This window comes from Odontesthes bonariensis, chromosome 19 (assembly GCF_027942865.1).
Source record: "Odontesthes bonariensis isolate fOdoBon6 chromosome 19, fOdoBon6.hap1, whole genome shotgun sequence".
NCBI lineage: Eukaryota > Metazoa > Chordata > Actinopteri > Atheriniformes > Atherinopsidae > Odontesthes > Odontesthes bonariensis.
Window position 1 is genome coordinate 5483815 of NC_134524.1, and position 12435 is coordinate 5496249.

The 12435-nt window shown below is 42.3% G+C and overlaps 1 protein-coding gene across 1 annotated transcript; it reads right to left on the bottom strand.

Annotated features, from left to right (window-relative positions):
• Positions 1-295: 295 nt before the first annotated feature.
• On the bottom strand, positions 296-9569 carry LOC142368859 (coronin-2B-like). The gene is made up of 13 exons (XM_075451059.1): positions 9369-9569; positions 8986-9102; positions 8661-8810; positions 6437-6637; positions 6232-6348; positions 5155-5259; positions 4848-4944; positions 3804-3919; positions 3611-3701; positions 3359-3513; positions 1627-1794; positions 1482-1550; positions 296-361 (listed from the first exon to the last, which is right to left on the bottom strand). The coding sequence occupies exons 1-13, from the start codon at positions 9567-9569 to the stop codon at positions 296-298; spliced, it is 1653 nt and encodes a 550-aa protein (XP_075307174.1).
• Positions 9570-12435: the final 2866 nt, after the last annotated feature.

A 12435-nucleotide genomic window follows, 5' to 3' on the forward strand; every position in this document is an offset into this window, starting at 1 on the left:
AGTCAAGTCAAGTGCCGAGTCTTTAACTTCCAAGTCCGAGTCGAGTCTCAAGTCTTTTATTTTTTGTCAAGTCAAGTCACAAGTCATCAAAACAGCGACTCGAGTCGACTTGAGTCCCCGTCTCTGGCAGTTTGTGATCGGAGGATCTGTTCATGATTGCCTCGTTCAATGCGTACGGAACGTGTGGCTTATGTTCGTCCATCACAACACTGGACTTGACTGAAGCTACATCGTGTCCGTGTTGTACTTCTATTTCCCCTTTTTCAGGGGCGTAACATTTGCATCTGCTTCTGAATCAAAAAGTCGCCCTCATGTTGTTCCTGTTGTTCTTGATCTCCAGCTCCAGTTGAGCGATCCTCACCTGAAAGTGTTACAGCAAAAGACACATTGGCTGTGTTCGAAACCGCATACTTCTCCTACTACTCCTACTAACTTTTTGAGTTTGAGTAAGCGAGAAGTTCCCGGATGCATACTAGATTCTCCGAAATGTTGGGTATGCATCGTGAGGTTACTACTCATACTCAAACTACCCAAGATGCAACGTAACGTGACGTCGCTGATCGTCATTTCCTGTCAAAACGGCAGTTTCAAGCTCGCTACAACGAGGGTAGGTTCACTTCCTGTTTTCAAAACAAAAGCACCAATTGTATCGTAATGGCTTTCCCTATGATAAAAGGCAACGGGTATTTTATTTTGTGAAAATAACCGGAAGTGCGTTGCTCACTGCGGCTAGCTTTAGTAGCGCCAAATTCGTCGGAACAGAATTGTAAATAGCCGGTATTTTGTCAGGTTTTCAACACGTTGGGGATCTAAACGACTACTTTCTCACCTGAAAATGTTTCAAATGTTGCTAAAGTTTACAGAGTTTAGAGCTTAAGCAAAATCAGCTTCAGGCCGGCTGATTTCGGCTCGGGCAGGAGCGAAATGCATTGTGGGTAAACGCTCTGCATAATGTCTGATCGATCAGTATGTAGTATGTAGTATGTAGTATGTAGTATGTAGTATGTAGTATGCAGTATGTAGTATGTAGTATGTAGTATGTAGTATGCAGTATGCAGTATGTAGTATGTAGTATGCAGTATGCAGTATGCAGTATGCAGTATGTAGTATGCAGTATGTAGTATTTAGTATGTAGTATGCAGTATGCAGTATTTAGTATGTAGTATGCAGTATGCAGTATGCAGTATGCAGTATGCAGTATGTAGTATGTAGTATGTAGTATGCAGTATGCAGTATGCAGTATGCAGTATGTAGTATGCAGTATGCAGTATGCAGTATGTAGTATGCAGTATGCAGTATGCAGTATGCAGTATGTAGTATGCAGTATGCAGTATGTAGTATGCAGTATGTAGTATGCAGTATGTAGTATGTAGTATGCAGTATGCAGTATGTAGTATGTAGTATGCGGTTTCGAACACAGCCATTAAGTACGATGCTGATGAGAAATGACAGTTTTGCTCATTTCCCGTTGGTGTACTCACATCTTTTTCCTGCAGTTCTTCCCTCAGGCCTCTGATCTCGTCTTGCTGTGTGTAGAACGCCTGCAGCAGCTGAAACACACACACACAATCCTAAAGAGAGTTTTCTTTGGAGACCGAGCGACTCGAGTTCAGATGTGCGCCTGACCTCGCTCTCGGTTGTTGGCGGTGGTCTCTCTGCGGGCTCGCAGCAGTGAGGGGTGCAGCAGTACGTCCACAGAGGAATCAGCGTCTCGTCCGGCTGCCACCCTGAGAGATCGCCCACGTCTCCGGGGTATTTGGCATCCTGGTAAGCCAGCTGCTCCTCCAGGAAGGCCTCAGCAAGGGACAAAAGGGATATTTTTACAAACTTAGGGTTCCTTACTTGGTTTGATCTTAAAACTATCCCAATAGAGATACTTCATCTCAAGCCTGCATTTCAAATCAAATCAAATCAAATTTATTTGTATAGCACATTTCATGTACAAAACAATTCAAAGTGCTTTACATAAAATAAAAGCATTGCAGCAGGGAGTGGAAGAAGCATTAAAAATACATAAAAGAATATAAAGAGAAACAAATAAAATCATTTAAATATATTTAAAAACAAGCAACAGTCCGGATAAATTAAAAGATATCGTGCAGATTTCATGCATAGACACATGAGAAAAGAAATGTTTTTAACCTGGATTTAAAAATGTCTCCATTTGGTGAAAGTTTAATCTCTTAATTTCCTGGCGAAATGAAACTAAAGATGAAATTGCTCGATCTTCGTAACGGATTCTTACATTTAAGCTGATTCCTAACATGGCCGTGGTTCGGATGTGTGCTCTACTCTTCCTGATTCCATAAACTAATTTCTGCAGATGTTCTTTTAAACAGGTTGTAGTAACCAGCTCCGGACACCAGGGGGCACCAATCAGAAGGATTCTTAGAACCAATTCATTGTAACCGTGTCCATATGTGCAGAAGGCCCGTGTGACGTATACTGTATTTGGTCTGCACGGGTACCCCAAGAGCTTCACACGAGCTTAGATAACTTCCCCTGAAACACATCGGGCAAAGCTGACGGAGCAAAACCTTGTGAACGTTTTGAGGAGAGACAGATTAATGTCATTTTTACGAAGCTAACGTAATTATTAACTCTTTTTTTTCCATTTCAAGAGTTTAAATAACAAAATCACATTTAAATTTGCATTTCTAAAACAAATCCCTAAACATTACAAAGAGTCTGCAGTTAAAAAAAAAGAGTGAAATGGCTTATTGAGCTGTTGCTCTCGGCTGATTGGCCTTAAAGGGATAGTTCGCCTCTTTTGACATGAAGCTCTATGACATCCCATATTAGCAATATCATTTATGAACATTTTCTTACCCCCTGCTGCGTCCCGAGTTCCAGCCTCGTTTTGGTGTTGACGAAGGTAGTCCGGCAGGTTTGCTGGGGTCCCGAAAATAAAGCGTCTTGCTTCTCAAAACAATATGCGTTCAAAAGAGTAAAACATTTACATCCCAAAATCGTTCACCAGGAAAAAGTCAGACCTCACAATCGCTTGGCCCTATTTTCTCTCCCTTCGTATCACTGCCTGCTGTGTAAACCGTGCAGACCGAAGTGCAGACCGAGCAGCAAACACCGTAACAGGTGCGGCTATCGCTAGGTGGCTGAACGCATTGATATGAAGGGAGGCAAAAATAGCGGCAAGCGAAAAGAGACGAACTATCCCTTTAAGCTGATTCAGTAGATGTGTTCAACAACTTTGGTTATTTTTGCCATGTTTGGACTCGTGTTTTGGTTGGTTTGTTGCTATAAATCTCATCCTGTTACTTCTGCGTATGCCCACTTTTTAATATTTAGCTTCAGTTTTTTACATTACTGTTAAAAAACCATCAGATTAACAGCGGGCTACCTGCTCGATTAGGTCCTGGTCCGTCTCCATCACTGCCCCTGTAGCCGGGCCCATCTGGAACCTGAGGGAGCTCAGCTGCCTCACCTGCCCCTTCTCCGTTTCTGCATAAGGGTTTTCTACTTGAATCTCCGGCTTTAGGGACATCAACACCGGTTCTGACGAAGAGATGAAGCAGGGGCCGACATGTCCCTTAAAACTGCAACCGTGAATCTGCCGTCAGTTTCAGATGAAATGCATCGGTGGGTTACAGACCCCTGGTGATCCCGAGCAGCCACTCCTGAGCTGTCATGGCCGCCTGGTTTCCAGCTGTCATCGGATACAGATCCTCTTGGAAGATTCCAGACTGGAAGAAAGGGCAAAACGAATGACTACAATGTGACTTTCTGTGCTTTGGATAGTTTCTGCTCTCATCACCAGTAGGAAATGCGAGATGCATCATAGGAACCTCTTTTCGCGGTACGATCATCGACAGCGGTTCGAGCAGGTCTTTGATGGCGATCAGTCGATAAAAACGGAAAACCTCACATGCGCTCACGTCCAGGCCACGCTTTGGCATCACCCCTGAAAGGATGTCCGCCATCACATCAGAAGGCATTTCATTTTATTCAAATACACATAAATGGAAACATGCACTGCATTGACAAACTCTGCTCGTGTTCGGTTTGATTCGATCAAATATCGTTTTTATTGAGAATGTCAAACTGTTTGTGTTGGTATTTAATGTTTTAGTCGCCCCCCTTTCTCATAGTCAGCTCATATGGATGGAGTCATGTGGTTATTCCACCTTACTCTGGATTTAAACACCCGGTTTAAGTGCAGCTCATTTAAAGGAACAGGAACATGGTGCCGCAGCTTCTGAACCAGAATATCCCAAAGCTGCTCCGTGTGTGAAATATTCAGGGAATGCTTCAGCTAAACCAACATCTGAGATAGAAAGTCGACATTCCTTTGATTTGTTGTGTCTCCAGCCTGTTAATCAACCATTCCTTCAAAAACTAGCATCAAATGTGGTGTTTTGTCTTCTTCTAGAGTGGCTGCAAACAACCCTGTAGGGCTGAATGAGCATTTTTAATAAGCCCCACCCACTCCAGACCAGAGACATCCCACAAGAGCCACAGTTTTGGAGATGCTATGACCCAGCTATTTCAAGCTATCACAGTTTGGTCCTTGTCAAAGTCGGTCCAGTGCTTTTGGATTTTTCTGCGTTCAACAAATCAACTTTGAGGACAGAGAGTACACTTGCTGATCAATATATCCCACCAATGACCTGGAACCATGAGAAAATCGTGGTTTTTACTTCACCTGACAGTGATTGGAATGGTTTGGCTTTATTTCAGTAATGACTGTTGGTATATAGTTAAAGTTGGTCTTATATAAGTGGCTTAGCAAGTCCCCCTGTTTCCAAATACTGTGTTTTTTTATCTCTGAACAGCCTTGGTTTTCCATCAGTGTCTGAAACTGCGTGTTCATGAGTGTTCATTGATCTGACCGAGTCCTTTCTGAGGCAGCAGGGACCTGTACTCCGTCAGGAAGCTGATGTAAGGTTTCTCAGAGCTCAGCTCATAGTACCGGATGTTCCCGTCCCCCTAAAAATACAAACAAAGAACAACTGCAGTGACTTTTAACCTCTGTACTGGAGTGTTTCATGCTGATTAAGGCGGTTGGAGAAAAAAACAACCAATAATGTAATGGTCCAAAATATCTGATTGCAAATAAAGGTTTTGCCGTTGATTAATGAGGAAGGGTACCAACAATCTTGGACATGGGATTGGTGTCTTTAAAGTGTCTTTAATTACCTTTCCAGCCAGATAAAGCATGTGTGTGTCTGGGTCGTAAAAAGGGAAGAGAACTCCAGCAGATCCGTCCAAATCTTCCTCATACAGAGGCTCAGACAGGTCATCCTGTGCACAGGTGGAGATTAAGTGAGAGAGAAGTTAGTTTTGTACAAACTGCAGCCAACTGTCATCCATCCTCCTCCTCGACCTGAGTGCGGCCTTCGACACCATCTCCCACACCACCCTTCTCGACAGATTAGCATCTATTAGCATTTCCGACACGCCCCTGGACTGGTTTAAATCTTATCTCTCTTGCCGGACTCAGTTCATCCAGTTGAAAACCTTCACATCCCAACCATCTCCCCTCTCCTCTGGTGTTCCCCAAGGCTCTGTACTCGGCCCTATCCTGTTCATCATCTATCTCCTTCCCCACGGTCAGATTTTTTAGCAGATTCAACATCCGCTTCCATCAGTACGCAGACGACACTCAGCTCTACCTTTCTACCAAACCCAGCTCAACTTTCCCGCCCTCCCCCATCTGTGACGGCTTAACCTAACCTTGAACTTATTAGGGCATGGATGGCTTTCTCAAGGTCATGGCGACTTAAAAACATTTGAACTTTGGCCAGGAGACGCAGCTGGAAAAAACTAGTCCTGACGACATTGTTAATTTGTTTGTCCAACCTCAGATCAAAGGTCAAAGGTCACTCCCAGATTTCTGACGGTTGAACTAAGGTTGTGCCTGGCTATAATTGACCCAAGTGGTAGCATGTACAATGAGAAGAGGATAGGCCCAAGAATAGATCATTGAGGGACTCCACAGGAGAGAGGAGCACTGGAAGAGGAAAGGTCACCAACCATAACGGAGAAGGTTCTACTGGACAAGTAAGACGCAAACCACTTCAATGCAGGGCCGTGGATGCCAATATGAGTTGGATTAACCTTCCCCTTATGTTAAGGTTTGAGTTTACTCATTTAATACCAGTAATTGTAGTTCTGTGCTTCACTGTGTGGAAGTTTGACTGTTTTTCACGCACATTTAATTCTTCTGCTATAAAATGCTTCTCATGGTAAAAGGTGAAACTAAATGCATCTCACGGGGTCCCAGAGGACGATCTGTCTTTGGTTCCAGCACGAGCTGCCAGTGGACAGAAGCATCTTCAACCCTCCGATGTATAAAACCTTGTTGGCCTTGTGTGAGTTGTTGCTGGAAACCTGCAGAAAGGTTAGTAAATCAGCTCAGATTTTACCCATTTTTCCTCTTCCGACACAAACTTTGAGGAGACACAGGACAAACGGACACCTGTAAAATCTTTCCTGCTCGAGGATCCAGCACCCGAACCCGCCTGTCTTTGGACGTGACCGCCAGCCTGCTGCCATCGCTGTTGAAGGTGACGGACAGCAGCAGCGCCTCAGACGGGTAGCGGTGGTGGACGGGCATCAGAACCACCCGGACCGGATGCCTGATCACTGCGCCTGCCTGGGACACATCCCAGAGGAGGACCTGAGGCGGAAACAAAGCCGAGTCTGATCTGCTGGGTGATGAAGCCTTCGTCACCATCTTATATCTGGAGATTTCTGTTTGCACACTGAAAAAAGTGACTTTTTGGTGAAGTAAACTCTATTAGAGTAACTGTCATAATGGGGGAAGAGTAAGTTTTACTTAGGTTTCCTCATACAATTTAAATGTTTAATAGTTGTATGTACATAAACCTAGAAATACTACATAAACTTTACCCTGAAAGTGTATCGTTAAAATCTACTAAGTTACTTCATAACAGCAAATACTACAGATATATAAAATTTACTTAAAATTTTGAGTAAAATGATGTTCCTGCCTATGAAAAACAAGTAGACTTTACTTAATTTGTTTAAATAAATATAACATAAATCTTATGAGTTGTTTTTTTCAGTGCAGGTGTGCTGCAGTTTTTTTTTGATGGGTCTCTTATCTGAGTCCTCATTTTGAGTTTTAATTTTTTGTTTGGAAAGCAGAATTATCAACAGTCACATCGAACAGAAGATCTGGATCCCGAGTCACCCAGGAACCAGGAGGCCGGCTCAGTAATCCTTTCATTTTAGTGACTCAGGCAGCAAAAATAGAACAACAAAGTGTAGCTGATCGGAGCCCAAAACTGATCAAATCACTTGCTCCAACGTGTACAAACAGTTGAAGGATTTGCTTCTAACTACGTTTAGATACAAAACCAGACAAAGACACGTCTGTAGTACCACAGCCCAACGAAGCACGGCTACAAATGGGACAAGATTGCTCTCCCAAAGCTCCACCAGCTGGTCTCCTCAGCTCTCTCTCAGATGTTTAAAGACTGTTGTTAAAAGAAGACGGGATGCCACACAGACTGTTTTTAGACGTGTTGCTGCCATCAAACTCAAGATGAGTGAACATTAATCACAAAACAGTAACTTTCAACATTTGATATGTTCTGTTGTGAATCATTTGCTGTGAGTTTAATTGACTCTTTACACACTCAGTGGGGTCACATGGCCCTGAAAGGATCGGATTATTGACTGAATTACAATAAGAATGAGTTGAGCAAGGGTAATTATCCTTGGCTATATGGCGGTGAATGATTGGGATCAGAGGCACAAAGCGTGTCATACCCCGGTATGATGGGTGGCGCTGTACCCATTCCAGCTGTTGCTAATAGAGCCACTTCCTGTTGACCTCTTCACCACCAACAACAACAACAAACTCAGGCATTGGAGAAAGATGGAGAACGCAGAGCAAGATGAAGCTACGTCCCTCTACATTTGGTCTGTGATGAGCTGCTTGTTGCACAAACTCCATCGCGTTGTTTGTTTCTTTCTGACGGCGACAACAACAGTAATATCGTCTCGTTTGACTTCTGGGTCACGACCCCGGGAAAAATTTGTAACGCAAAGTCTAATTCACCACGTGCTTCAGGGTCTACAAACACGTTTGATTTGACTTTCAACCCAGTTATCTCGGCGTCTTAATCCGATCCAATCCAATTTCTTGTCAGATTAAGGTGTCTACATGCACTTAATAACTCAGTCTGATTGTAATTTAGCCAATAATCTGATCCTTTCAGTGCCATGTAACCCCACTGACTGTCCCAACTGTTTTAGAATGGGGGTTGTAGCATTAATCCACAGTTAGCTCAATTTTCTTAGCTTCCCAAAAGCAAAAAGCGTTGATGAGAACCAGATTAGCAGGTAAAGTTTGGTGCAAATGTACAAACTCCACTGAAAGAAAAAGTTTGCCATGAGTTTGGACAAATGAAAAATACACAAAAATATGTAAAGGTTGCGTTGTAACGACGTTAGCATTGTTAGCCACTCTCCCTGTCAGTGGTTTTATTGTTGTGGCTGTTTGGTGTAAGACATGCAACAATGATATCAAACTTTTATACACTTTTATCACTCTGTGTCTTCAATAAAAAGTACTAAACATGGCAAAGGAACAGATATGAGTGCCACTTTATACAGAGATAATTCAACTATTAGTTCATGTGACTGTGGCACTGACCAATGAGGCGCCTGACCTTGTAGTCATAGGCGGAGCTAAGCAGCATGTGCTCAGCTGTTGGATGCCACTCAATAATGGCCACCCGTCTGGAGTGAGCGATCAGAGTCTTCCTGGCTTTGGTGATGTTCTGTCGGACGCCGCAGACCGGAATGTCCCAGATCTTCACCTGCAAACACGAACGTTCACTGATCACAACGATTTAAACTGGTGAAGAGTGAGATTTTAAAACTTCAGCCTGAGCCTAAGCGCCCGACTCCAGCCTTAACCTTGATTCTGAACCCATTTATCAGCAAATTTTCAATTGAAAAAAAACGCAAACAGGAAACACATGGAGAGCATACGGTGCAGTCCTCTGAGCACGAGGCGATGCAGTGATCATCAAACGGGTTCCACTTGACGTCCAGGACTCTGGCGCTGTGGCCGCAGACTCTGGGGTGCTGAGGGTCCACCCTGCCCGTCTGAAAGAGAGCATTTTATTTACATCTTGTTCTAAAATATCAGTCCAATCAGTGTTTATCGAAACATTGTGACAAAGTTTGGTGTTTCAGTCTGTGAAGTCATCTTTTTAAACGGCTAAACAGTTGGTGTTGGATTAAAGGAAAAGTTCAATAATTCGGTGACTTAATAGATTTCTATTTTACTGTTTCACATCTAACAATCATTCGGCATTTATTGTGTTCATCAGAGGAAAAATGGTGGAATTGAATGATTAAAACCTACATACATGATGGACTGGCAGGACTAAAAACGCCCCGCCCCCAAAGCACTCCGTCACCACGGCGAGGAAGCAGGGATTGGCCGAGCAGTAGTGGTTGTCATGGACGCTGCGTGTGATTGGCACCCCATCGTAGCTGTGCCCCTTATTGGCCGGTTTCCCGAAGACGTGGCGGAACTTGGAGCAGCGGAAAGACGATCGCCACGACATCTGAAGGACTGGAAACAAAAAAAAAAGGACTGGAGACACCGGAGGAAGAAGATTTAATTTGTGCTTCAGAATATGAAAATTTTTGCCTCAAATATAATATGATCATCAATCAAATTTCTTTGTATCCATAATAAAAGCCATCCCTAAACCTACTTTACATTTAATGCAAGAGCTTGTTTCCAACTCCACTCACATCACTCCTAATTTTACACTTCTTCTAGTTGGAAATTGTCATTTCAAGGCAATTATGATTCCTAATATAACAATTAGAAAGATGTTTGATGACATCGCGCACCCTTTTATTGTCATTTCGTAACTCCATTAAACAAATTTTCTCCAAAGAAGACATATATGGATGCGTTCTAAATATTTAAAATTCCCCATTAATCCCAAAGAAAAAGAAATTCACTTTAAAATCCTAAATGGTGAATATCCATCCGGAGAGCTACTGAGACGGAGATTTGGTTTTGAATCGGATGGATGTGTGTTTTGTGGAGAGGATGAAACTTCTGATCACTTGATTTTTCACTGTATGTTTTCCCGCAACATTCTGGATTGATGTTCATGACTGGCTGCAGACGGGGATCCGTCTCCAACCCTTCTCCCTAAAGACATTATTTATGGTGTTATTATGGTTAACAGTGAATGGGACTTTCTGGTCAAAAACATATTATTATTCGGAAAATATTTCATACATAAATGTAAATATATGAATGTAAAAACCCAGATTTTTTGTATTTTATAAAGATTTACTTTCCTTTGCCAAAGCCCTTAATATTATAAAAAGTAAAAATGCTATGAAACTTTTTAGTTTGTTTGAAAAATACGATTTGCGACAAAAGCCCTAGCAAACATTAATTTGTCTTTTTTGTCTATTTTCATGTTTTTTCTGTATATAAGATGCCATGTATTCTGTACATGATTTAATAATAAAAAATAAATAGACAAATAAAAATGAAAAAAAAATTCATTTGTGCTTCAGCAACTCAGGTTGTTGGGACAAAAGATGGAAATAAAACACATTTTGAGGATTCTAGCTCTTCTGTGAAGAACAAAAGTTCCCATAGTACAAATCAATTGAATTATCAGTATATATTAGATTCAGGTTGTTTTAGGCCTACATTTAGTTTTCAGCTCAGAGTCCCGAAGAGGTGACAATTAATTTAGTTTACGCTCCACTTAAACCTTTCTGCTGCATGTCAAGTGAGAAATAAACTTTTAATCACACATTCACGTCAGCAGCTTGCGCCGTCGTGGGCGTAAATGCTCACATACTTCCCTGTGTACCACACCTGTTACCTGAGGGTTCCACTAGGGGGCGCACCAGATGACTCGGAGTGGGCGGAGCCAACGTATTTGCAGGATGTAAAATGTACATTTTTTATTTATTGATAGATGTGGTCCTTATGAGGACAAAATCCTGGTTCTGCTGAAGCAGAACGTCTTTCTAAGGTTGTGGTTGAGGTTTAGGGATAAGCTATGAATTAAGTTTATGGTTAGACTGATAGCGGTTAGGTTTACGATGACTGTGCAAGCCTGCATACGTGTGTGTGCTCCAGACCAACGTAATCTCATAATAGTGTTGTGGAACTGAACCAGCTTCATTATCTGGTCTAATCAATAATGCAATCAGCTGGCTTTACCGTCTCTCATAATGATTTCAATAATAAATCCCTTTCTTTGACATGCGGACCTTTTTATTCGTACAAACGCGCCTGCAAATTGAAACTCTCTCGTCCGTGACAGGGTCTTTGTGCCTTTTAAATATTCATATGTTACATGGACACTTCTTGATGTTACAAACTTATCCTGACCTTTGACCTTTACCGTCATGTGTTAAAGATGGAGAGAAGAAGAAAGAAAATAACAGAGCATCATGAAGCTGCACCCTATAATCTGATTATTATCAGTTTTTAAAGTTTTTATCCTCAAATTAGTTAGTTTTTTGCTAAACTAAGCATTTTCCCAAGCATTTTTTAACCATCAACCTTTTCTGTATGTATATAATATGAATTTTAAAAAAACACGACAAGCCAATTGTTGACCAAGCATGGGCATCAGGAATGAAAATCATGACTTTACAGCAGCTTGAAGAGAAACTTTTCTGCAGGTGGAACTACGAGAAAAAGACAGAAAAGGTGGAAATCCTCAGAGAAAAACTGCAGAAACTGTTGTAGTTACATCCGTCCAGCACTGCTGTCGTTTTCCTGGCTCACGGACCCCCGCAGATTTGGGCAGATGATAAAACCTACATGGCCCGGACTCCCCTCCATGGACACATAAGGTGTTTACCATCTACTGATGAGCAGGTAGAGCTCATACCAGCAGGGCTCTTTGTTGGTTAGGAATAAGGAAGTAGTCTTACCTCAGCTAAAAGTCACGTAACAGTCGCAGTTCTGTGTCTGCGGACCTCCGCCTGCATCCACCTCCGGGCTGCTCTGCCCGCTTTTTGTGCGTGATGGTGGGTTCACTCCTTATCCATGACGTCTGGCCTCTGCTTCCACATTAGCTGAGCCGTTTATGCACGGCTGCTCGCACACAAATGCCCCGCGACAACTCGATACCACCGCCACCCTCGCATGCATTTACACACAAAAGCAGCTCCAAGACGGACCCCCTTCATGTTCGTGAATCTGTCAGAGACCAACAAATATGTTACAAAAGCATCTACAGAAGTTTAACACCGTTAAGATTCACGACTTCTGTTCAACATTTAATTAATATCTTTAATGACATTTCAACACATCTGCAGTGGAAGTTTTAAAGGCCTTCAGTCCTAACTCATAACTTTATTTGTTACGAATTAAACCGCTAATTACCATCCTTCTTAGTGGGTGATGCTTTAATAGAAATCAGTGTAGTCCTG

Excerpts from the sequence above, each read along its gene's own strand:
- LOC142368859 (XM_075451059.1), bottom strand. The coding sequence starts at position 9,569 with ATGTCGTGGCGATCGTCTTTCCGCTGCTCCAAGTTCCGCCACGTCTTC. Across the intron at positions 6,349-6,436 it reads GAGCAGGAAAGATTTTACAG|GTTTCCAGCAACAACTCACA; the intron begins GTGTCCGTTTGT and ends ACCTTTCTGCAG. Across the intron at positions 4,945-5,154 it reads TGCTTTATCTGGCTGGAAAG|GGGGACGGGAACATCCGGTA; the intron begins GTAATTAAAGAC and ends TTGTATTTTTAG.